Source organism: Poecilia reticulata, chromosome 7 (assembly GCF_904066995.2).
Source record: "Poecilia reticulata chromosome 7, P_reticulata-male-v2, whole genome shotgun sequence".
Taxonomy (NCBI): Eukaryota; Metazoa; Chordata; class Actinopteri; order Cyprinodontiformes; family Poeciliidae; genus Poecilia; species Poecilia reticulata.
Window position 1 is genome coordinate 19,441,421 of NC_088836.1, and position 25,616 is coordinate 19,467,036.

At 43.6% G+C, this 25,616-nt stretch overlaps 2 protein-coding genes across 7 annotated transcripts in view; one reads left to right on the forward strand and one right to left on the reverse strand.

Annotated features, from left to right (window-relative positions):
* Positions 1-3,772, forward strand: part of plcg1 (phospholipase C, gamma 1) — a 37,924-nt gene extending 34,152 nt beyond the window's left edge. For all 3 annotated transcript variants that reach the window (XM_081609074.1, XM_008413884.3, XM_008413887.3), the window contains 2 exons: positions 871-1,127; positions 1,205-3,772. In XM_081609074.1, coding sequence (XP_081465200.1) covers positions 871-1,127; positions 1,205-1,241 — 294 coding nt within the window. In that variant the 3' untranslated portion in view covers positions 1,242-3,772. The remainder of the gene's footprint in view (positions 1-870; positions 1,128-1,204) is intronic.
* Positions 3,773-4,902: 1,130 nt separating this feature from the next.
* Positions 4,903-21,167, reverse strand: zhx3b (zinc fingers and homeoboxes 3b). Of its 4 annotated transcripts, XM_008413891.3 has the most exons (8): positions 20,741-21,011; positions 12,410-13,312; positions 12,224-12,331; positions 9,792-11,306; positions 8,616-8,894; positions 8,163-8,477; positions 5,983-6,241; positions 4,903-5,550 (listed from the first exon to the last, which is right to left on the reverse strand). In XM_008413891.3, exons 2-8 carry the CDS (start codon positions 13,148-13,150, stop codon positions 5,528-5,530), a joined length of 3,240 nt encoding a protein of 1,079 aa, XP_008412113.1. In that variant the 5' UTR covers positions 13,151-13,312; positions 20,741-21,011; the 3' UTR covers positions 4,903-5,527. The 4 variants fall into 4 exon arrangements, with proteins under 4 accessions (XP_008412113.1, XP_008412111.1, XP_008412110.1 ...); XM_008413889.3 differs by lacking the exon at positions 20,741-21,011 and adding an exon at positions 21,020-21,167 and having other exon boundaries at positions 8,163-8,894; XM_008413888.3 differs by having other exon boundaries at positions 8,163-8,894.
* Positions 21,168-25,616: the final 4,449 nt, after the last annotated feature.

Here is a 25,616-nt window from a genome sequence, read left to right on the forward strand (position 1 = left end):
GACGGAGGCGTTTGGTGTTGGGAACGTCACACTGAACTTTAAGCAACGAGGCGTCTGTGCCTCTTCGCTTTTCCTCTGAATTCTACGACCTTCATTTCCAAATGAAATGTGAAGTTTACTTTCATTTGAAAGGATGACTTTGAACATCTAAACGACAGCGCGGTTAATTTTCTCCTTAGCCCAGGTAAGATGCTTCTGACGTCTCTTGATCAGCCAATTGGACTTTGGTCGATGTGTGCGCTGGAACTTGATGACTCCAGCCTCAGTTCACTGAATGGATTTTGCTTTTTCCTTTCACCCAGCTTTCTGCGAATTATGCTTTAGCTCTTTTCACAATATTTTACTTTCCTGAGGCGCTGAATTTTGAGTTTTACCTTGAGTTTTACCTCTAAAACTACAAGGAGTGTCGGCTCGTAATAGTTTGAAAGTTTCACTTCCTTAAATTAATGACAAAATTGTTGAACTTTTTCTTCATATTCTAAAATTTTGAGCCGTGTTTGTAATAGAAGTTCGCTTCAGATTTCTGCTGAACGTCTTGCTCTCTCTCACTCCAGTCTCGACAAACAGTTTCTCTTTAAATAGCTTCAGGCTTCCTGTCCCTTCATTCTCACCTCCCCGATGATGAAAATAGCTCCAAGTCGTCTTTACTTTGTAACAAGCTGCATCCTGTTTAAACAAGTCACCATAACTCCTCTAACTTAGAAGACGTGATGATCGCTCGGCTTCATCGCCTCTTCCTTTAGCTGTTGAGGAAATCTCTCGTCTTCCTTTTCTTAGGCCCCGAACCCTGTGAAATAAAAGCTTTTACTGTCGGACCAGCAGCTGTGCTGATCCTGGATCATCTCTCCTGTTTTGCTCCATGGTTTCCAGGATGAGAACGGGGAAGTCCTGAGCCCGTTCTCCATGGCGGGGAGCGCGTCGGTGCCGGCGTCGGCACAGGTGGGACGAGAGCTGGGCTCCGTGTCCTCGACGTCGTCCACCACGTCCCCACTGCCCCAGTCGCCGGCTCAGGCCGTGTCCTACAGAGGGAGGGAGGGCTCGTTCGAATCCCGCTACCAGTCACCCATCGACGACTTCAGGGTGTCCCAGGAGGTGCTGCTGGACCAGATGGACCCTCAGAACCGAAGGTGAGCGTGTGGACAGCTGGGCAGCTGCTGTTGGTGGTGTTAAGAGGACCTCACCCTCCTCTCCGTCTTCTCTCCAGGATGCTGCGGAGGACCAGTCGCCTCTCCCCGTACTGATGATGTCACTGACTGCTGTGTGATTGCTGTTTCCATGGAAACGCCCACCACCGCTTTGGCCTACATTTCAGGCAGCTCTCCCTCCTTCGATTCCTCCTACAAACCCCCTCCTCCACTCCCCACATCACCGCCTCTGTGCCCCACTGAGGAGAAGGGAAAGGACGCTGCGGGGTGGAGGGGCGCTTGACAGGAAGCAGACGGCGGCAGACAGGAAGAAGAAACTGGAAGGCTGGAGTCCTGGACTGTGATTTCCTGTGTTGTTGTTGTCGACGTGACAACAGCTGCCGAGTTTGGAGACCAAGTGGAAGAAAAGGGATAGAGCTGGTTCCGGTTCCTCCTTTCTCTGCTGTTTGGACAGATATTTATTCCTGCTGCGCCGTCGGCCGGAGAGCGGCAGCGGCAGCCGGCCTGCTCTCAAAAGAGCTCCTGTCTCCATGTTTTTAAATATTCCAGTTATTTAAACCTTTAAACATTCATAATTTGACTTCATGTTGGCGTGAACCATGAGGGCTTTCTACGGCTACGTTTTAACCTCGCTCTGCTTCGTGACAGTTTACGTGCCTCCGCTCTGACGCTGACTTACGACTTGGACTGAAATCTCAGAGGCGTTTCTGTTATTATTGTAATTATTAAAGGCGGGAGGAAGAGGCCGTGGCCTGTTTTTGTGTTCCAAGGAGCATCGCGTTTCTCACTTACATTCCAGCAAAACAAAAGCTGCACATCATTCCATCGTCTTGCTTTGCTAACCGGCTCCACTGACCCTTCTGGCACCTCGGCCGTGTGGTGATGGAGGTCAGGCCTGGACTCTGATGGTGACTGATTGGTGTTTCTACCATCATGTTCTTATCCACATCAGTGTCTTAAAACACGCACTTGGTAAACGATACATGTTCAAGATGTTCAAAATTCATCTGAGGAACGCCAGAGATCAGGAATAACCTGGTTTCATAAACGCACCGTTCAGCTTTTCAGTTTTGAGAAAGTATGACGCATATTTGGCCTCCACTTTTCAAAATGGCCTCCAAACGTATCATCCCTCAGGTTGAGCCAAAACTTTATTTCTGGTGAAGAAATTCTTTTGTCTCTTGCCTGATTCAGTGAATTCTTAAATTGACTTGATTTCCAGCAGAAATCAAAATTTTAACAACCCCAGATCATAATGCTGCCACCATCATGTTTCACTGTGTTCTGCCAGAGGTGCTTTGTGTTTTTCCTGTTCAAATTCTAACTTATGGTAGCTATGATAAGTTCATAGCAGATTCTCTTATGATGTTTTGAGAGATTTTATCCAAGCCTTGATATTTTTAATCTAGCAAATGTTTTTTTTAATCCTGGCAGTTGGAGAAATACAAGAAATTTATGTTTAAGTTCAATCATAGGCTGCGTCACATTAAAAGTGTAAAGGCCTTAAAAAAACCTTCTTTTTTAAAATCAAAATAACATGAATTTTAACAGCGGTGTGTAAACTTAAGATTCACACTGGAGTCTGCATTGATGCTGTTCATTCTGCTCATTCCTAATACAAGATATTCATGCTGGAATTATGGGTAAATAAAAAAAAAGTTGAGACTTTGTAAGAGTGACCCAGCTTTGCAGCCCAGTATCCCAGTCTGGATCGCTTTCTGCTGATGAATTCAGATGTAGGTCGATTCTGAAGCGTCACTGAAAAAGTCTTGGCTCTGCTCATGCAGCTTTCTGCTTTTCCCCGTGTGTTTTTGGTGCAGGTGGAGTCACAGTATTAAGATAAACGAGTATTGAAGACCGGCAGTGACCAAATGATAATGAATGAAAGGTCCAAAGAGTTCAGCTCACCGCTGCGTCTCGTTGTTACATGCCTGGAAACGGATTGGCCTTTAGCTGGACTCAAGGTCCAGGCTCGCTGGACAAACAGTGTTTTCCCTGATTTGACTGAACGGTCGATGATATTCAGATTCTTGCTCGGTGTTGTTTTGAGACGCATTTTAAGCCATAAAGGACGATGTAAGGTGAAGGCGTGGTCATCATGCTGGACGGCTGGGGTATTTTGTTGCATTTGCACTCGATTGTTATCCCAAAGCTCCTTTTGTCTTACATGTACTCTTCCTCCAGTGTGTTTAGTTTTTTTTTAATATGCGTGTGTGTGTGGAGCAATTGCATTGCTCTCCTTTCTGGCCTATCTCCACACACACACCACATTGAAGCCACATTCCCCACAGCCCATAGTCACGTATTTTGATGGTTTGCTGCTCGGCACTGTGAGCACGTTCAGAACGACTCAACTGTTTGATGTTGTCGGACTGTTCTCCATAGTGACATCTAATCAAGCTGAATAACAAAGGACGCCTGTGTGGGGCCTTTAACTGTAATTTGTTTAGCTTTTTTTGTTGTAATTTTATCGATTTTTCTTTCTGCTAGTGTCGGCCTCATTTTACATTTGCCTTCCTGTAATGTGCCTAAACCTCAATGACGAGAAGTATTAATTTTAAATTTTTTTTGCCTTTCATATGGAACATATTCAAGCCTGAAGTAAATAAAATACTCACTGCTTTATACATCCTTTTTGGTCCTTATTTTTCCTCAACAAATTGTTCATTGAGGCGCAGATACTTGTTTTTTTTTTTTAAACTTCCAGGAAACTGAACGGAAATGAACGACTTTAAGACGTGTGAACAGCCGACAAACATGAGGATGAATAATCAAACGGAACCAAAAGAGTCGCATGGAAGCAAAGGGCGTGAACTTTTAAAACGTGTCTGAAATAATTTGGTATTTCAAATGGGAAAAATCAAGTATAGAAGTTGAGCTCTGTTCATTTATTTTTTTGTAAAAGGCAAAAAATGAATTTTGTTGGAATTTTATGTGATGAACCGACATAAAATGATGCACAACTAGCAGATGGAAGGAAACTGTTTTCAAAAATGGTTCCAAAGTAAAATATGAAATTTGTTGCATGTGTACAAATGTATTACTTTGTAAATCCACATTTTTACAGCTACAGATGTTTTGAGGCATGTTGATAATCTTTGCACATCTAAATACTAAACATTTTCAGCTATCCTTTGCAGAACAGCAACTAGGAACATGTATTTTTGAGTCTGGACTTTGACTGAGCCATTCTCTCCCACATATTTGCTTTAAACCAACCCTGGGTTGACCAAAGGTTGGGCTTTTTGCAGCCATCGGAATGATTTTGTGCTCCCCTGAATCCCTCATTTAAGAAATAAGTGAATCTTTAGGGTGCAGGAAGCCTTTGAAAAATGCAAAATGTTCAAATTGAAAATGCTAGGTACAACCTAAGACATTTAGGTTGCTTTGCATTCTTTTTGCATTCACTTTAATCCAAGTAGGACCACATACATCCAGCAACTCTTAGAAGTGGATTAAGAAAACTCAATTACAAACACCCTCCCTATGTATTTTATAGCCATTTTATAGCACAAATGATCACTTTTACTTAACTGCTGTATTTATCAAACCTAACTTAATAGATATTTGACTGCAACTGGCCCGTGTCTCTTTAAGCACGTCAACCTCTATGCAGTTTATATCACATTAAATCTCAGTAAAATTGAGTTTAAAGTTTCTGTATTTTGTCTTCTAAAGAAATTATCCTTCAAACAGTAAAAAGTTTCAGATAGTTTTGTTTGGTTCCCTCATCTTGGACCAGTGAATGAGAAACAGGTTTGAATTCATTACATTCTGTTTATTCTCCAAATGCATCGGTAAAAATTGTACATCGAGCATAAGTATGGAACTGTGGTAAAAGTTCAGATCTTTTGCATTTGTTCCTAAGAAAGTTCCATAAAAACAAACGAGATGTAGAGAAGCACTCGATGCTACGAGAAGATCCGAACTCCACGTGGTTTTAGCGCAACGTCCCATTCCTTCGGGCGTCGCATGGTGCCCGCCTCCGCTCCAAACGTCTCCCAGACCAAAGTCCGTCCGATCCGAGCACAGAGAACGCATTCAAGGAGCGACGAAGACGCACCGACAGCAGCAGAGTTTGGACGTTTAGCTGAGCAGATAGAGCAAGACTGGGAAAAAGAAAAAGTTCATCTAAGGCCTTGGCAAAAATGCCCAGCGGCGACGACTTGATAAACTTCCCATCACTCTTTGTCAGACCTCCGTCCACCAAACACGTGGTCATCAAGTAAAACCGGGATGATGGCGTCACATGGCACACGGAGGGACAGAGGGCTGGCTCTGGTGTCCGTCCCTAGTAGAGGTCAGTTTCAAACCACTGATCCGGTTACAAACCATCTGCTGTCCTGCCGGAACAAAGACCACCTGTCTTGTAAACTCCGTCCTCATACCAAGGCCTCTTCACTTCCTGTACAGGGGGGGGAAGCAACAAATGATTCAGAAAAGATATAAATCTATAGTTGAGCTGTTCAGTTGGGCCAGACAGGCGGGAAGTGAATATCTGCCACAGCACGCCTCATTACTCATCATCATAATATTGGTGTGTTTGTAGGTTCCACCCTGGTATTTCTGTGCCACCTGATCATTACACACACACACACACACACACACACACACACACACACACACACACACACACACACACAAAGCTGTTGACGCAGCACTCAATTTCTCCCACAAATGATGCCAGTCTTTCAAATGTCTTTTCTTTGTTGCATTTAATTATAAAAAGGTGTGTGAGTGGTAGCTTCTTGAAAATATCAAATTTTACTTTACACACACACATTTTTCTTGTAGTAAAAAAACCCCCCAAAAAAACGACCATGGCGTCCAGGACTACCTGTAGCAGCAGCAGAGCCGTCGGCCTCCGCCTCCGCCCCGCACACCGACTGCTCCATCTTCTCCTCCGTCCCGCCACCCGGCTGTGGCTCCGGAGCCGAGGATCCTGTCGGCGCCGCCTCCGCTTCCTCTGCGGCGACGGCTCCCGTTCCCACCCGCTGTCCAGCGCTTTGCTTAGCGTCGGGCATCGCTCCCCTGGTAGAGAACCAATGCCGCACCAAGTCGCTCGTCAGACCAGTCTTCTCAGCCAGCTCCTTTAACTAGGACGGAATAATAAAGGTTTCATTAATTAGATGCAGGCAAATGTTAAAGCTGAACACCTTGAGACTGCAAGGAAACCATTAGGTTGGTTCACCTTGGTTCAAATTCTGGGGTCAAGACGTTTCTTGTTTAGACAGTTATTCACTCTGGTTAGAAAATCTTGACTTCTTTCCACTCTCTCTCCGATGTGGAACTGAATCTCTTATTGTGATCTAATTGTAATTATTTCTTATAATCCAACAGAAAACAAATACTGCATGCAAAGAGTCCTTCCAGACATCGATATGGTGGTGATGTGAGAATATTGTGCAGCTCTAATCATTAGAAATGTCAAATATTAAATATTTACTATAGTTGTTTGTTTTGCTACTTTGCTTTAATCTAATAATTCCTGTCATACAGTGGGGACATGGATAATAGATGAGGAAGAAAAAGAATGTTTATTAAACCCAAATAAAATACCAAAAGGAGAAACTTTTTTCTCTCCATACAAATAAACAAAACTACTACTTGAAGTTTGAGTCTCTGGAGCGGGAGGATGAAAACAGCAAAGAGATGATTTCACTCACAATAAACATCTAAAACTTTGCTCTTTCATCAGGAGGTTTTTTTCTTCTTCATGTAGTTCAGTGAACAAAAGACTCTCATCTCTTTTGAGATAAAAGACGACAGGTGAATTTAGGAGGAATCAAGACCTGAGGTGCGTCTTAAACTTCAAAGATCTCGGCACTGAAGGAGCTTCCTGAGAATCCCCTCGGCAAACAGAGCAGCGCGGCTCGTATCCGAACAAAACACTTATATACATACATTATTTTTTAAAACCATCTAAAATATCACTCACTGTGTTATGAGAGTTTCATGGTATGACGACGACAGTTTTACAGCTTCATGGTGCCTAATGTGAACCAACTGCTGTTACTCAAAAGCAGAAAAGCATCAGCTACACCTGCTGCTGCAAAAATGACACGGCCTACATTTTTATTAGACTCATATTATTGTTGATATTTATATAGAGACAAAAACAAAAACACAGGATTAACATCTGTACGTTTAGAAAATGTTTCACCTCCTAGTTCTGCTCGCTGGTTGATTAGCTGAGCTGCTCAACCGTTTACAAAGCAGCGTTACAAATGCGTTCACTTGGGTAGTTAACCTTCGAACTTCTGATTGAAAATCAATCATTATTATTCAAACTCTTTAAATAAATATTGTGACATTATTACTAAACACTATGTCATCCTTTTTTGCTAACACATGCTCATTTTGATTAATTAAATACATTAATTTCAACATGTTAAAATGTTTTAATACAGTTAGTGACATTACACGTACAGGACTCCTGAGTCAGAAGCTTTTTATAAATGAGTTTCTGGTTCGGTCAGGAATCTGATGCACAAATTAGATCCGCCAACAGCGGAGACAGGCGACAAAGCGGCTTTTCCTCATTTGTGCTTCAAAAAGTGATTTGATGGAAGAAGTTGTGTGAAAGCTGTGCAAATAGGGGGAGAGCAGACGTTCCCAACGACGACATCCACGTTTCTAGTTATTATAGTAATTATTTTTTCATAGAAATAACATGAAGGTTCAGGGGTTCCTGAAAGCTGAATGCGTTTATTGGCACTTTGCACCAATCTGATGGTTTAATGGCCTGAATAATTAAAAACAATAAATGTTTTGTTGTTGAGCTTATATGCGTCTATTTATTCATAAATGTATGCAAAAAGGGGCTATGAAGTTAAAATGATTATTTTGTTGATATACTGTTTTCGATTGAAGTATAATGAATTTTGAATAATTGCAAATCCTGCAATTAACTTCATTAAAAAAATTTTTGTTTTGTTGGCTCTAGTGTCCTCTTTTTTTTTGAGTGGTCAGACAGGAATGTGAGTAATGAGAGAGGGGGGAAGACATGACCTGTACCTGGGAGTCGTCCAGCCTGCCGTGGGCGTCCAGATGGTCCTGCAGGGCCTTGGAGCCGTCCCTCTGCAGCTCCTCCTCCAGGGCCAGGTTCTGGTACTCCTCCAGCCACTTCAGCAGTCCGTTCTTCTGGACGTAGCGGGAGTCCCCGAACCAGCGCACCACCTCGGGTCGGGGCAGCCCTGTTCCTGAGATGAGCTCATCATACTGAGTGGCGCTGGGCCACTGGGTTCGGGCGTAGACTTGCTTTAGCAGGTGGAGCTGCTCCGCCGTCTTCTTCCCTCGGACGGTTGTGGGTTTGGGGGAGTGGGAGGTTTTCTGTGTTGGGGTGGAAGGTTGGGAAGGTTTAGTGGTGGTGGAAGAGGTGGGGCCCTGGGTGGAGGCAGGCGTGCTGCCGGGCTGAGAGCTCGTACTACCAGATCCCTCCCCCTCTGCTTTACTGCTAGCCTCAGTCACCTTCAGCATCTTCAGATTTATTTTGATGGGGTTCACTTTCGGTTCCCCTGAACCGTCATCCCTCTGCCTCTCTTCTCCATCCACCTCCACCTCCTCCTCGTCCTCCTTCGGCTCCCGCTCCGCCTCCTCCTTCTTCTTCTCGGCAGCCACTCGCTTCCTCTTCTCAGCAAACCAGCCGTGTATCTCCCGCCGCGTCATCTTGGTCTCAGAGCGCAGCCTGTCCACTTCTTCTCCTGACGGGTCGGCGTTCTGGGCAAAGCTGGCCTCAAGGGCTATCACCTGAACGTAGCACACGCAAAGAGATGAATATTACTGTCAAAATCATGAGGAGGTTGATTTATTTTAGTTATTTAGCGTTCCCATGTACTGTACTCGTGCACCGAATAAGTAGTCGGAGCTCATTTTGCGTGATTTACTGCATCGACTATGTCAGAGGGATTAGCCAGCCAATCAAACGCAGTCGGGTTTTGGTTCAAAGTCTAACAGGAAATGAAATCAGCATCTCCATAAAGCTTATCAGCGGCAAAGAGAACTCCTACAGATGACACAGCTACCCAAATCATCACTGGTTCTCTGGATTTCAATTTTTAAATAAAGAGAAAAATGTGCTTTTATCTGAAAAACCACAGAGTCACAGTTAAGGCCTTTTTCTCCCAAGTTGGCTTCTGACCTCATCTCTGGGTCAGGATGGCTGAACACAAGAAAAGCAGGAGTTGAAGACCAAATGAATCTCTGCTTCAGACACGCTTCAGTTTCTCCAGGATGACGAAGTTTTTTGTGTGTGTGATTGTTGTGGCCTAAAATGACTGATTTTTGACACCTTTTTCAAAAGCTTGTAGTCAAATTTGCAAATTCTTATTTTGCCTTATTTTTGGCCTCACATGGTCTTGCAAAAAAATTTTAATTGCTGCACATAATTTACCAAATGACAGAATTTTAACTATTTTAAGTATCTTCTTGAAATAGCACCTTTAATCCATATGAAGTCCTGAGGATTTTCAAAATCTTCAGGACATGAAGATTTTGGAAAGTGTTACCATTTAGCGTTACATATGTTTTCTTCTTGCAGATTTGGCTTTCAAGAGACATTGTGAAACAGGAAGTGAAATTAGCAGAGGGCTAAAAGGATTGGTCAAAATTCAGCAGAGTTGCAGTGAGAGAGAGTTGGGGTCTCACCTGGTGGGGGTCTCTCTCCTTGTAGCGGACGGCTGTGAAATCAGGTGAGTGCAACCTGAAGAGCCTCTTGGAAGGAGCAGTGGGCGATGTGGGGGTCTGTGTTGGCGGTGGGCTCTGGGTGGAGTTGCTGGAGTTGTGCTGGGGAGTTTTGGCACCAGAGTTGCTGCTGCTACTTTCCGACAGATCAACGGGGGCGTTACAGCCGGTGGCGGCGCTGCTACCAGGCGTACCTCCGCCGTTCCCCGCTCCACCACTGGACTTACTCTGCCCACCCGTGCTGGAGCGGGAGCTCTTGCAGTTGCGGAAGTGATAGCGTCTGTCGCTGAACCACTTGCGGACCTCGCGCACCGTGAGGCCGGTGAGGCCGATGAGGCGGTCAACCTCCTCCTGGTCGGGCCACTGGCTCACCAGGAAGCTGTCCTTCAGGGTACTGAGCTGCTCCTGGGACTTCTTGCCTTTGTAAAAGCTGGGGTCCAGGAAGGCGCTCGAGGGGGTCCGGGAGCCGGAGCTGCTTCCCGGACCTGCAGGAGTCGGGGAGGAGGACTTGGAGGCGGGGGATGAAGCATCCTCCATTTTGATGGTTGGTGAGTCACAACCCGAAGGATCTGCATCCTCGCTTCCTGCACTGGCCAGGTTGTGATGGTTGCTGCTACCATTAGCATCTTTGCTCTTCAGGTTTTCACAGCTGCTGATGACAGCTTTGTTTTCCATGGGGGTCTTACTGTCCATCTGACCCGCGCCGCCGCTGCCCGGTTTACTATCCGTGTTTCTGGTGCTAGCACGGCTGCTAACATCACTGCTGTTTTTCTCGCTGGAGTTAGCATTAGCACTGCCATGTTTACCAATGACACTGCTCCCCTTAGTGTTGCCATGACTACTGCTTCCAAGACTAAGGTTGATGACGCCGCCCTCAGTGCTGCTGGTGCTGTTGGTGCCCCCTCCCACAGCTTTACTGCTGCCCACCGTTCCCACCAGTATGCTGGGGCTTTTGTCCGCCACCAGAGCGGCGGCGGGTCGGGCCTGCATCGTGGGCCGAGCCGCCGCCTGGGGCTTCGGCGTGACCGCCAGGGCCACGGGGGCACTGCTGACCTGGATTCCGTTTGCCACAACAGGCTGCGTGACGATTACGCCGCCTGGGCTGACGAGAGACCCCTGCAGGAACTGAGGAATCCCGGTGGGCCCCAGTGAGGCGGGCAGCACTGTGATGGTGTGTGGCGCCGAGCTGTGGTGACTCTGGGTTTGGTTCTGGGAGCTGACTGGCGCCGTCTGGATGATGGTGTTGAACATCTTCCTCCTGGCCTCCTCGATCTCCTCCGGGGACCAGCTGATGCCTTGCTTCAGCCGCTGAGCGGTGAACCAGATCTTGATCTGCTCCTCTGGGAATTTGGTGACGACAGTCAGGTAGCACAGCTCAGCCTTGGTGGGGTACGGGAACTTGCTGAAAGAGGTTTTCAGGAAGGAGGAGGAGTCCATGGAGGCACTGTAGGTGGGGATGCTGCTCAGAGGGATCATCACCTGCAGGGAGAGACAGAAAATCAGTGCGGAGTCGGATTGAACTGTACAGGTTTAATCACACTTAGGGCTGGAAGACATGGATGAAAAACATATAAAAATATAAGGGTTTAATAACAGTCAATATAGATAGTTATTGATATTATTTTAAATATCTGAAATATTGCTAAAACTACTGGTATAACCTTTTCCTGCTTCATCCACAACAGGATGAAAACTACTCATCCTGATGTTCCTGCAAGTTTCATGCTGTTATAGGCTCAGTTGGCTGTTCCAACAAGACAATGATTGTGGAAAAAAATGTACATAATAATAATTTGTACTGAATGTGAATATGATCATGTTTACTCGCAAATGGTTTAAGCCACGTTTTTCAAGCTGGACCTCATTGAAACAAACTTTCCTGTCCAACTTATTTCTGTTGGAATTTTTTTAAGAGCCCACAGAAACTCTGATGACCTTAAACACACATCAAACTGGTTTTGCATTAACCCCTTAACGATCACTCCAAAAGCACTTACTTGCAAGTCAATGGGTTCATTGAGGACATCGCTGTCCTCATGAATGTTAAAGGGCTCCCTGAATGGCCGACCCAACCTTCTGACCTCAATCACATTAAAACTGTGTGGATTACTCTTCAAAACCAGATCCACAGCAGGAAGGCAACAATTTTAAAATAGCTAACGACGAGTAGCGCAAAGTATCCCACAAAAATGTGAGATTTCAAATTATCCAACCTAATAGTTGTTTTTAATTCACTGAGCTCTTGTGTCTTGAAACCATCCTGGAATATTGATTATATTATAAAACCCCTCATTAAAAAAGGAATAAAATATACTTTTTCTTTCACTGATGATTGCATATAACCCTTTTATTTGAATTGTAAATTGCGTAACATTGACACAAAAGCCAATTCGTACCTTGGGAAGATTTTGCGAGGATGAGGATAAAGAAGCGGAAGAAGCAGAAGAGGAAGCTGTGATGGGTGCAGAATGGTGAAGACTTCGGTTCTGAGCTACAGAAACAACCTGAAAGGAATTTAAAAACACGATTAATAAAGCAAATTCACTTAAAACAAATAAAAAAAACATCAGTATCCGGGCCACCTGTGTGATGGGCGTCTTCAGTAGGGGTAACCCCGTAGAGCCGTTGACAATCTGGATGGCCGAGGGCAGGGTGGTCTTGCTCGTTCCGTTGTGGACGATCGTGGAGACGTGGGTGACTGTAACAGCAGAAGATTCCTTTCTTTCAGATTCCCTGGATATGGAGGCAGAATGCACGTCCGAGGCGGGCTCGTCTGACACAGAGTGAGACACCACAATCCTTTTGGGTTCAGATTTGCCCTTCAGCATCCTCATGATTGGCGTCTTAGTGATGGAGATTTCGCTGTCCCTGCACAGCTCTGTCCCTATCAGCAGGTTCTGCTCCACCACCGCCCTCCTCTCCCTCCTCCTCAGCTGCAGGGTCGTATTCAAAGTGCTGGGGTGGACCCTGGCGTTGTGCAGAGCTAGCCCCTCAAACTTTGGCGCCGAAACGCCGCAGCTCATGCAGACGAAGCCAGGGTCCGCCCTAAAGTCCGGGTGCCCCGTGTAGACGTGATCTAGGAACAGGTTGAGGTCGTGAGTTTCAAAATTGCACAGCTTGCAAGTGTAAATGCCACCGTCCTTATCTGCATCCCCCGCCTCCTGTTTTGGGTCGCTGCTGACGTCCAAAGGGCTGCGTCTGTCGCCTCCAGAAACCCTGGAGTGACGGAGCGGAACCGGAGAGTCCCGCTCCGCCTCCTCCACAGAGCGGATGACCTTACTGGGGATCATGCAGGGTGTAGTGGACTTCCGTTTGCTGGCCATGGTGAGACCAGAGGGACAGGAGGTGGGGGGGTCAAATGGCTGAGGGGCTGAGAGAGAGAAGATGGATTCCTCCTTCACTATCGACCAGACATGGGGGAAGGAGAGTGGACGGGCTCGTCCATAAGTCCCCGAGTGTTTCTCTGCAGAAGTTTTAGTAGAATCCTGAAAAAGAAGGGAGAGAAAATGAAAATATCTGAGATCACCTGGAATTTAGACAAGAAAATAGGCGAACAAAAATAAAATTTCTTACAGAAGTTTCAGGTAATATCAGGATCTTCAGGGTAAAAAAAACATCTTTAAAGTATTAAAGCCAAAAGTAAGGGTAAACTTTCATGTCCCCTGAAACTCAATCTCATTTATGATGCTATTCAGTCTCAGTCTGCCTCCTCACTACAGGGTTTTTTGGAGAGCCCCTGTCCCACCCCTCTTACTCCCCTCCCCCATGCTACTGCGTCTCACTTCCTCTCTTTCAGACACACCCCCACAGAGACTGAGAGCTGTGAGCCTCTGAAGTGGCACTAAACACATTTCCAAGCACTCCGAATATATTTTTCTTTTAAATTTGCTGCTCAATACAACTGGGAACTTGACAATGAAGCAACGCAGAATTTCATCACATTTCCTGGAAAGACACATTCCTGAGCAATCAGGACCAACACACCTGCATCTCAATAAATAAATAAATAAAATTGTCCCAGGTCCAGAGTCTTTACGGGGAGATGGCGTAGCTTCCTGTGGAGTGGAGGGGTTCGCTCCTCCCTTTCTCTCCACCTAACATGGAGGCAACGATGCAGGATTGAAGGACGGCTCTAGGGCAATTACTCTCCCAGCCATTCTGCCCTGACATGACATCTCATGCAGAGCACGAGAAGCTCACCGAGCCTCCACAGTTGAAATGCAGAACAGCGTTTCTTCGAGCAAAAAAGTTCCTTAAACACTGTTAAACACTGAACACAAAATTCACCTAATAGAAGAGGCTAAAAACTGAAACCTCTTCCTGCAAAGTATTTGTACCAAGGTGTGAAAGAAACCCAGATTGCATGTGGTCATTAAATAGATCCCTCCTTTTCTGGTTGCATATCTCTTTCTCCAATTGCAAACCTGCTGCTTTTCTCTGCACCTACAACGGCATGAGTAAATGCTTGGTTTGCCCCACACATGGGTCATGGTACATTAGCTCGGCGCTCTGTTAACCCCCACAGGACCGGGGTGTGACACAACGTACAAAGAGTTCACTTTGACTCAGGCACCAGAACGAAGTCAGCCTCCAGATTTAACTTAAAAGAAATAAATCTGCATTAAAGGAGGACTCTTTGGCCCTTTTAAAAGGTAAATAAGGGGGCAGTGTGTGTGTACGCTTGCATGTGTGTGAGGGGTTAACAGGCGATTGAGGTTTGCCTCTGAGGGAACGTGATGCCCCTCTTCCCCCCTCCTTCCACCCCACTGAGAGCAGCAACTGCCCTCGGTTTGAGCCGCCGTCTGCCCCTCCTACCTAGACCCCCACCCCAACCACCACTGCCATTCAGTTCTGCATCAGGGGGCACCGCTCTGCCAAGCCAGGCTGGTCACATGACCAGCACAATGGCTTATGGGTGGGCAGTCGCAGTCATCCATCACGTGGTTGTGCTGGGTGTGGGTGGCAGGCGAGAGTAGAGAGGGAGAGCGAACGGCGGTAGATGCTGATGATGGTGGGGGGATGGGCAGGCCGTTTGGGGTTGGGTGTGTGGGGGGGTGATGGTGTTGTTAACTATCGTGAAGGAACCACTGAGGTGTTTCAGTGAGGAATTTTCCTTCATGATACCCCACCCCCCCCGCCCCACCATCTCCACCACTGCAACCAGTCTACCCCCGCATTTCCGAGCCCCCGTCGAGCTCCGAGGTTCAGTCACACACTGTTTCCCTCTCTCCCTCCTTCCCCACCTCACTGTGAAGCCTGGAATGTTCTGCCAATGGACACAACCTGGAGCTCATGAAAACCAACTTACAGTGTCTTCCGAAACCGAACTGACGAGTTTAAAACAGAACCAAACAGGTTTAACTCAGGTGACGGATGAAACAAAGTCCCCCTGACCTCACATCAGCTTTTGCTTGGGCAACTTCGGTCGACTTGAACACCAATTCTGTGCGTTGACATTCACAGACTGACCATCCTAGCCATGATGGCAATGTGGATGTGTTTTATGTGACACCGTAAACGATTGTATGTGTGAATTTCCTGTGAGGTTCAGAGTAAAGTGCAGGGAGGTGGGTGTGTGTGTGCATGTAACGTGCGGGGGTGGGTGTCTGCATGCCTGCGTGAAGCCTGTTTACGAAGGTGGTGAGGCTGCCATTTTTTACTGTGCGAGAGATCACAGTCTCCCAGTCCCTCACACACACACACACACACACACACACACACACACACACACACACACACACACACACACACACACACACACACACACGGTCTTAAATGTCTGAGTTTGAAACTAGAGATGCATCGAGAGGATGAGATTGGGTCTATTTTTTGATCAGATCGGAAATCAATAAGTGAAATAGAGAAGAAAAAAAACACTTTTTTAAATTCTCTATAATAAAAAAAACACATTAAAACACATTAATACCTCCATACTCTAAGTTCAAAAACTACCAATGCACTAAGTCAACAATAGAGCAGAATAAACACAAATTTCCCCTCAATCGGCTCTGATCTTTGATAAGTGAAGTACTTTCCTTTGCCCAAAAAATGCAACAAAGCTAAAATCTGCCATCATTTTATGTCTGTGAATGCATCAAGAGAATGTACTTTTATGCACATTTTTTCAATGTTATTAAAAGATCCAGTTTAAGTTGTAGTGTTTAAGTACTACTTAAACTTTAAAGCAGTAGTAGTTTAAGTATTATTTCCTTTGTTTTCTATTGGGTTGCTAAGCGTTACCACTGACAAAAACAAAAGACAAAATAACAGCTATTTTATCTTTGTGTGTCACCAGGTTCCAGAAAAAGTCTGATCTTTTTAAAACCAAAGGCTCGCTTTAGCAGAGTATGACGCCAAATAATCAGCTCACCTGAGAAATGCTGCAGCTGATCACCTGAGATTACAGATGATGCTCTAGGATCTGTGCAGGGAAACAAACCTTACCCTAATGAGTGTTCTGCACAGGCCTTTCCTCGGCTGCTCCCATTTTATTCCTCCCTCTTCCCCCTCCTGCTGTTCCCTCACCCCGCCTCCCTCTCCGAACAAGTTTGGCACTCGGAGACAGGTCGGCAGCGGCACTGGTGTGTTACTGTCCCCATGGCAACCACCTCCTAGCCCCCCCGCCTTCTCTCACCAGCTCACTTCTCTAAAGCACACGCATGTGGGTAAACACACACGCGCACATGCACACCCACACACACACACGCACTCACACACAGAGAGATCTCCTGTGCCATGCAGTCCCAGGCCAGAGTGGGGCTTGTTTGTTCCACACACCCCTCAGAGTGGTATTTGGAGAGTCCCTGCCCTGCTCCTATTTCAGTGCAGTTTCCCGCACCGAGTGTTCCCGTCTCTCCAATAGGTGTGGCTGCCGTCTCCATTGGCCGGAGCCGACGGCGTCTCTTCCTGTTAGGGTTGTGTCCAGACATCTGCCATCCTGCCCCTGTTCCCCCCCTCTCCCCCATAGCACTCTGTGGTCCTGCAGGGGCCTCGGTCACACAGGGTTGCAATGTTCTACGCTGCAGAGCTACGCCAGATGCTATCTTACTCATTCAGGGGAGGAGGGCCCTAAAAACGGCCTTAAACCCCAAGTGTGTTCCAACAAATTATCAAGACTGCACCTACACGGCAGCATACACCCGGTTCCACCTTCCAGTGTCCGTCTCTATGTCTTCCGCCATGTTTTTCTTTGTCTTAGTACAAAATAAAAGTGCTCGTTTCAGCTACTTTCTCCCACCATAAACCAGCACCTTCCAGCTAACCTCCAGCTGTCAATCATGCTCGCATCTTGCGTGCATCTCAACTTGTGTCTTCCACAACAATCGGGAAACCGCAATTACAGCGTTCCTACATTGTCCTTCCTTCCTTCCCTCGGATCCCTGAGTGTCAATGTGGGCTGCTCCTCGGGTCAGGGAGAGGATGGGCTGCGTGGGCTGCACCGCTGTGGCTGCTGCCGCTGCCTGGATTTAAACTGGACTGCTGAGAGGGGAGGGAGAGAAACATGGCGGTTGCTCTTTGTAGTCCAACCTAAAATGGCCGACATCACAGGCTGTTCACCAGTCCAGCAGACTGACGAGATTGCAATGATCCAAACCAGTCGGCTACATGCCCTGTCGGGTTTTTCTTGGTCATAACTGGTAAGAAGTTAATTATGAATCACACGGTTGGATACAGGAAAGACAAAGCGACTCAACTCGCCTGATGCAGTCAGAACATTTCTCATGTTAACTGATTCATTACAAGAGTTATTAGCTAAATAAATCTGGAGCTACTCAGGCAAAAATAAAGCAGCCTGTAGAGCAAAGTGGTCATAGCGAGGGCGGAAGCAATTAATCGGATACATTTATCAATAAATTATTATTTCAATAATCGATTAATCGTTCCCTGGAGCATACATAAAAAAGGCCCTCTGTTGACAAAAACAACACACTTAGAGCAGTAGATAAGCCAAAATTATCCATAGAATATCTTTATTTTGCAATCAAGATAAAAAAGAAAGAAAGGAAATTTGCTAAGCACCTTTTACTACCGAATTTTTAATTGGTTAATTCAAAACTACTGTCAACAGATCAGCCCTATGCTGTGTTGAGGTTGAGTCAAGCAGAAAGGGCTGAGCTTTTCGGATGTATCAAATTTTAGGCAAGTTTTTGTTTTTTGCATCAATTTGCATCTTTTAGTGCATTTCTAATGTATAAAAAAGGCTTAAGTGGGTTAGCAAAAATCTGCACAATATGCCATTGTTTTTTGTTTTTTTTATCAGATTAATTGGTTGAATAGTAAATGACAAAAATAATCATTAGCTGCAGCCCTAGTCTTAACATTACTTTATATACCACTGGATTTGGTAAGTTAAAGCACAGCATCAAAGACAGCAGCGAGGGAATAGCACAAATATGGAAAGCCATATTGTATTCTATCTGTGTTAAACTTAAGGTGAAACTGGACTGCATGTTACTGAATCTTTCTATAGGATTGGACCGTATCAGATTAATATATTATGGACATGAACTGGACCTGCATTTTTTATAAAATGCCTTGAGATTGTCATTTCCTACAGAAATAACATGAAACATAATTCTAGTTATACACCAAGATGAGACGCAGCACCAAAGCTACATGGCAGAGACTTTTTTTTTTTTGTGAGAATCAAACTCAGTTTAGATACAGTTTGTCACTTCCACAACAACACCATTTGTTTTGCTATGTTGTTGTAAATTGTTACATAACTTAGATAAAATCTAACCTCCCACAAACCAGCTTCCAAATGCACACGCCTCTCGTGACGTCACATAAGGCAACCGCTTGTGGGGTTTTTGTTGTTAATTTGTCACTTTATTTTTAATCCAATTCCTCATTTAAAAGTGTTTATTTGTATTCTGTGCAGCTGCAGCAAAGTGCTTGAGCTCTACTTGACAACACTGCCTTTGAAAGAAAGATTTGGCAACAATAAAACAAATGTAAGCAGTTTGTGAAGAGAAACGGGGCACATTGGAATAGGACGCTTCACATTGTATGCCAACTTCTGTCAAAAGTAATTTGTCTCCGACAGTGTTTCCTAACGCCAGATGATCAGCCCATTTCTTTTTAAAGAGGCAGCAAGACATCAGGTGGTGACCGGAGTCGCCCAACTTCTAGCTTCCTCAGCTCTGACCACTGGAGGTCAGATGAAAACTCAAAAATGTAATGTTTTCCTGGGAACATCAATACTTCCCAGTATGGAAGCTACTGCTGAGTGAAAAGTACTCCAAGTGTGCTCTTTTTTTATAACTGATGTGAGCTGTTTAAGAATGAGACTGTATTTTCTATTATCGAGACAGGTCTGTTATTCATTCAAGCTGCTGGACAGATCAAAACTTTCAGAACAACAAGGTTTAACAGAATAATGCGGTTGATTCGTTTTTATCCATAAAAAAAACATTTTAAAGTGGAAATCATTACCCAGCTGTGTTTCTAATGTTAATTTAATTTTTTTTAAAATTGCACACCACTGGACAGTTATTGCGAGTTCAACATATTTTCTCGCATGATTGATGAGTTGATCCACCTCAAGCTTTTCATGAGTTCTTATTTTCATCAGCAATAACGAGGCAAGCGGCCACTACTGAGAGTGGACCGTTGGCGATAAACAGAAAGCTGGATTAAGCTGTGCGTCGAACCTGAGACTCACGTGGACGTCAGACACAAATTAGCTTCCTGGGAAAGCTTTGGTCTAATCCTGGGAGTGACACACACTAATGACAACACTATCAAGATAAACAGAAATGCACAGGCCCGGCTTTTCTTGGGCGACAGCAATATCCGGTTTCCTTTGAGATCTGACCTGCTGGTTCTGGTCATTTTTATTTCTAAAGGACTAAAACACAGTAGAGGGAAAGGTGTGCTGCAGATTTCACTAAGAGAAATAGCAGTTTTCACCATCAGAAAGCAAATGTTTATCTCTGCTTATGCATCATAGCCTCCATGACATTATCTAATTTTTATACAACCCATTAAGTGCATAAAAATAAATGTTGGTTGACGTCATACTCTGAAAAGGATTTGAGTTCTAAGTTGGGATGAATTTAATCAATACAAAAGAAAACGTCGATTTATTTTTCTGTTCCTCACTTTAGTACTGTGTAGTAGTTATAAATAAACCTGGACTGCAATGTTTATTTCAGAAACAACTAATGAGAACCAATTAGGGGGAAATTGGCCGATTACAATCTCTAATGATAAACAATCACTCGAACGCTTCATGAAATAATAATACAAATAAACATTGCTGCTTATTGTTTGTAAACTCTGGGTCAGTCTTGATTAAAAACTAAAGTCGGTCTGAGCCAAAATATAACTTTTCATAAACTGTAAAACCCTTGTATGGTTCAGAGGAAAACAGAGAGAGGGGTGCTTTTGACGGCTGTGATTTCTAATTTCTATCGTGATAAAATACTGATTTTGGGGAAAATTTGGGAATATCTTTCTAACAGGTTGAGATTTAACGTAAACATAAAACGTGTATTTACTACTTCTTTCAAATAGTATTTTCTAGAAGTGTTAGTGTGGAAAAAGTCTCTCGACGAGTCCCAGAGCGCAGCAGCTTTAAACGTATCCGAAAATGATGCATCTTCCGCTCAACTTAAGGCGGAGTAATCCCCAACTTAATTCGCTCATGTGCATTATTAAGGGTTGCAAGCAGTGTAGCCAATTCAGATCGGAGAAAAGAGGCGAGCCCCCTGAGTACCCCCCCAAAAAACTACACCGTCTCTCTCTTTTTCCCACCCCCGTCGGCTGTCGCCATTTTAAGCAGGCGACATGCAGCTGGCCAGCGCTGCTGAGCCAAAGCCCACAAAGGTGAGGCTTTCCGTCAGCTCGGATAAGTTTTAGTTGAGATGAAACACTGAAATAGATGAGTATCAACAAACCACACTCACCTCGCTTTGTTGGATTTCACTGTGCGCAGTGAACGTTCTTTAAAATAAAAAAAGTTTACATTGATACGGGCTCACACAGGAGCCACTAACGGACTTCACTGAGGCAACTTATAGGTGTAAGACCCCTCCGTCCATCGGCTGCAGACAAACGTGACGCCCGGCGTCCGGACAGCGACACTCTGTCTTGGGTTCGTGTTTAATTCGCCAGGCTCGGCTCGGCTCTGCTCTGTCTCGGTGTTGGAGCAGACAGCGGAGGGGAGGAAAATACGACGGACGTACCGAGGGAAGAGACGCACACGTGACGCAGACGTCACTGACGGTTGAGTTGGCGTGAGGGCTCGAGCTCGGAGATGCGGAGTGAGAGAAAGTGAGTCAGATTCACCGTCTCGACCCTGACCCTGCGGAACCTGTGCTCTGGACTCATCGTGAAGTATCTCTAAGAGGAGCAGAAACTAACAGAGTTGCGGATTAGCGTGATGTTCAAGCAGCTCACACCTGTCCCCCTCCTCTCAGGTAACTTCTCTTAAAGGGATAGTCCCCAAAAGACACCCCGAACTATAAAATCCTGATTATATCTGACTGCGGTAAATTCTACAACTAATAAACCAGTTCAACAACAGATTTAGCTTTAAAAAAGAAACCCTCTACGCTTCATATTCTTTTGACATGGCAAAAATATGCTAGTAATATTTAAATCATATCTGACAGAATGGTCTCAAAAGTATTCGCACCCATGAACCTTTTCGCATTGCGTGACATCGTAACAACTAATGTCAGTTATTGGGACATTTTGTGATAGCAATGATGAGAATACCCTTTTGCTGCACATAAAAGACTTCTGTTGTTTTTCTGTTGGCTCTGCATATACAGCTTGAACTTTTGCTCTTTTTTGTTTAAAAAAATGCCTCTCCTCAGTCAGTGTGGGCGCTGACTGATTATCTGTGAACATCAGTTTCTAAGTTTTTCCACAACTTCTCATTTTAATTTATGTCTGGACTTTGACTAGGCCATTCTGATACATGACTACTAGAGGTGTGCCGATCGATCGGCCACCGATCATAATTAGCCGATTTCCATGAAAAAGTGTATGATCGGTGATCGCCGATCACGGTCTCTTGTTGCCGATCACACAAACCGATGACCTGCATCTCCTTTCGCAGCCTGCCTGTGCAGCTGGTCTCCTCTTTCCTTCACACTGCGCAAGCGCGCAGCAACAAATCCTAAGCGATGTGGAACTAATGCACTGAGTGAATGGGGAAGTTTGCTTGTTGCGGCGGAAAATTGAAGCACATCAAAATGCATCAACACGACGAATCTAATATGGCATAAAAACAATGCTATACTTAACGGAGTTTGGCTACATCGAGGCTCACTGCAGTAAAAAAGACATATGGAGCGATCAGATAGCAGGTAAAGCAGCGCACAGCTACAAACAATCACAGCACGACTGTCAGAAAGCTAAACAAACAACCTGCAAAATAATTTAAGTCTTCGAGCTGCGATGTAAGACGCTGGTTCTGATCTCGCTGTTGAACCGCTGCTACGCGCTACAGGTAGTAATGTTTCACAGACGGAGCGCCGCTTCTGCTCCACCTGGTAGTGACTCTCACACCGAACCTCTGCTTAAAGCTGCAGCATCTAACTTAAAAAAATAAATTTTACATAGGTATTAAAACTGTCGCTGTCCTAACATGAGACAGATAATCTCTGAAAAATAATCGATCTCCTCCCTGCTCTGCATAATTACTCCGCTCAGTCAGAAACAGCCAATCAGAACTAGCAGTAATCAGCTAGCCGCCATGCTATCAGGAAGTTTTCATTCAGTAACTCAGGAGTCATGATTGTTTACTGTAATGGATCCTGTATTTGCCTTTGAATGTTAAGTTTTATACTTTAATCTTTTGGCAATGTTGGGAGGTTTTATTTTGACTCTTTACAGCCTCTTCAGAGCCTTCATATGTTTTCAGTCTGTTAAAGATAGTATTACCGACAGCAGTACAATTTGCACAATGCCTGTTTTGTTTTTTTCTCGGAAAAAGCTATTTAAAAGCTTTTATCTAAATTAAGGTGAATTCATGGTTCCTTTTTCCACATAATGTAACCGTAGTGCTTATGATAAAAAATAATAATTATTATGTGATCGGTATCTGTGATTGGTAAAGGTGATCGGCCATCATGGGTGATCGGAATCGGCAGGAAAAAACCTGATCGGCACATATCTAATGACTACTCTTTGATCTTACTATTCCAATGTCGTTCTGGCAGTATGTTTGGTTTACTGTACAGACAGACAGACTTTCTTCCAGGATTATCCTGTATTCACCCATCATAACTGACTTCTTTGCCTCTGCTGAAAAAATGCATCCCCACAGTCCTTCTTCGGTTTGCAGTGTGCTTTTTACATGTTACTAAAAAGCATACTTTACAAAAACGTATAGTTTTTTCATGAGTCAATGATGATAATACTTTAGTAATATTTTATAACCTAACTCAATATTTTATGACCTAAGAAAAGAAAGAGTGATCATTCTTTCCTCACTATTTTCACAATATTTAAACAACAAATTCAATGCAAAAGAAGGAAGGTTATGAAGTGATCAATGCATAAATGTGTTATTTCAGTTGCATAACCATTATTTTGAAAATCCCAACCAAATGTATCAAGCATATATAACTGATAACTAAACCAACCCTCATTTATCTAATTATATGAGAGTATCAAGATAAAGCATTTGTTATAGCGTATCGTTATATCCAAAACCATAGATGCATGCTGCATAGTTTTACTCAGTTAATATTTTTCGTAGAAAGTTTGTTCTTGTACCTGAGTAGTAAAATGTGTAAAAATAATCAACAGTTTTAATCATGAATTCAAGTTAAAATTAGACAAACTAAAAGTGTTCTATGAAGTGCTTCTGTTTACATTAACTTCAAATGACTCTTTATGAGGGCTAAACAATATATAATATATAAACAATATATATATATATATATAATTATTGGCAATGATGTAGATATAGATGTAGAGAGTCACTGAAGTTGTGTATCAGATTCCCCCTTTTACTGTTAAGATAGATTGCCACATTTTGCACATCATTTTCATTCCCTGGGCCAATTCCATCAGGGAAGAGCATCCTCCTATCAATCAAACAATGACCTCTCAGAACAATGTTACATTGATTTGTTATAGGCCATAAATGGACAGTAAATATGTTGTGAATCATGGTGGCAGTGTCACCATTCTGTGTGTTTTCTTTAATTCATGTGATTATGGGATGGATATTAAAAAGTTATTACACTTTAAAATTCAGCATTACTTTTTTAAATCTGAAAATATGTTTTGATATAATTAGAGATAATTTATCATCAGCTACACGAATAAAATAGTTATAGTGACACAAATATCAGTAATCACTTCTGAAGGCTAATTTTTTTTGTTAGTTGTTGACTTTTTGTCCCCTCCTGCTGCCGTTCACACACAGCACACAGGTATGTCTGAATACCTAACAGAAAAAATTAATTACATTTATTCATCATTTATATATCCTTTTTCAGAATAACAGTGTTCATTTCAGTTCAAGTGAGTTTAATTCAATTAATTTCAATTTTATTTAAAGCAATTCATAAGATTAACGAAATTAATTATAGTTTTCACTCTCATTTCTTCAAAGAGTAATCACTTCAATAAGAAATTCAATGATTACGTCGGACTCATTTGTTAATAGACTCTAAAATCACCCGTTTGTAGTCACACTAATTTATTTTATTGATTAATCAATGCTCCTATTACCCACCCATCAGTACAGACAGGATTTGGCATGCGATTTTGCTTGTTTGTTTTGAACTTTAAACTTTTTCATTTTCAAAACCACACAGTAATACTGAACTGGCTAATACTCAAAGTTGAAGCCGTCTCAGAAAAAGGAGCAGAGACATGGTACCCTGGTTATAAAATGTGTAAAAGTCTGGTTATAAAAGGCTAGGGAAAGAAGCAAAGTTGAATGTAAACAAACATGAAATTAGTACCTACTTAAAAAAAAATGTGAATTACCATCAGCTAATTTAAGGCCCAACTGTATAAAGTTCTATCAATGTCTGACTGTCCTCCTGAAATAGAAACACAGGGCTTTTTTAAACACTTTAGTTATCAGATTAAATACATTACTTAAAAGTGAGGAAATAAAAGGAAGCATGACTAATGAACACAATGGGAATCACATTTAATCCTTCAGTATCTAGCAACTAAAGCTCAGACTGGTCAGAATCAGATAGGAGTTGCCCTCTGTGACATCATCAGGAAGGAATTATCCCAGCAGAATTGAAAAGCAATTTTCACATTGCATTGGACCAGTGCTTCGCAATTATTTTCTGCCATTCTGCGAGCTGCAGTTACTTGCTTATGATGGAGTATAAGAGCCAGGCTCTGAGTTTTTGATTGGTTTTAAGTAAGTTGGACAAAAATCCTAATTTTATGATAACTTTTCACCATACTGCACTAAATTGCGGAATACGGAGGGTCTTGTAAGATTATAGTTGGTACTGGTTTAACAAATGAGTACATACTAAATGTTTTAGGACATCAGAAGCAAATTTTCAGCCCCAGGATTTTGAAACGAACAACTTTTTATTTAAAAGAATGAACCAGACTTGCTGAGAGGGGAACATTACATATCACTCTATCGGAGCTTTTTAATATAACGACTGTCTTCCGGTAATATTGACTGGGTTCTCGTAGTATTATGACGGTATTCTTGTCTTTGAAAATCAAAATCTCTTAGTCTGGCCATAATACTACGTCATACTTGCTTTTATGACCTCTGCTGCCGTTTCTCTTTTCACTGCCAAACTTCTTGCCTCTATGACTATTGCTGGGTTT

Bases quoted from the DNA above. Each gene is read 5' to 3' on its own strand.
- zhx3b (XM_008413889.3), bottom strand. From the start codon at position 13,150: ATGGCCAGCAAACGGAAGTCCACTACACCCTGCATGATCCCCAGTAAG. The intron at 11,307-12,223 runs GTACGAATTGGC...CTCTCCCTGCAG, and splicing joins CCTCGCAAAATCTTCCCAAG to GTGATGATCCCTCTGAGCAG. The intron at 6,242-8,162 runs GTACAGGTCATG...ATTCCGTCCTAG, and splicing joins GCAGGCTGGACGACTCCCAG to TTAAAGGAGCTGGCTGAGAA.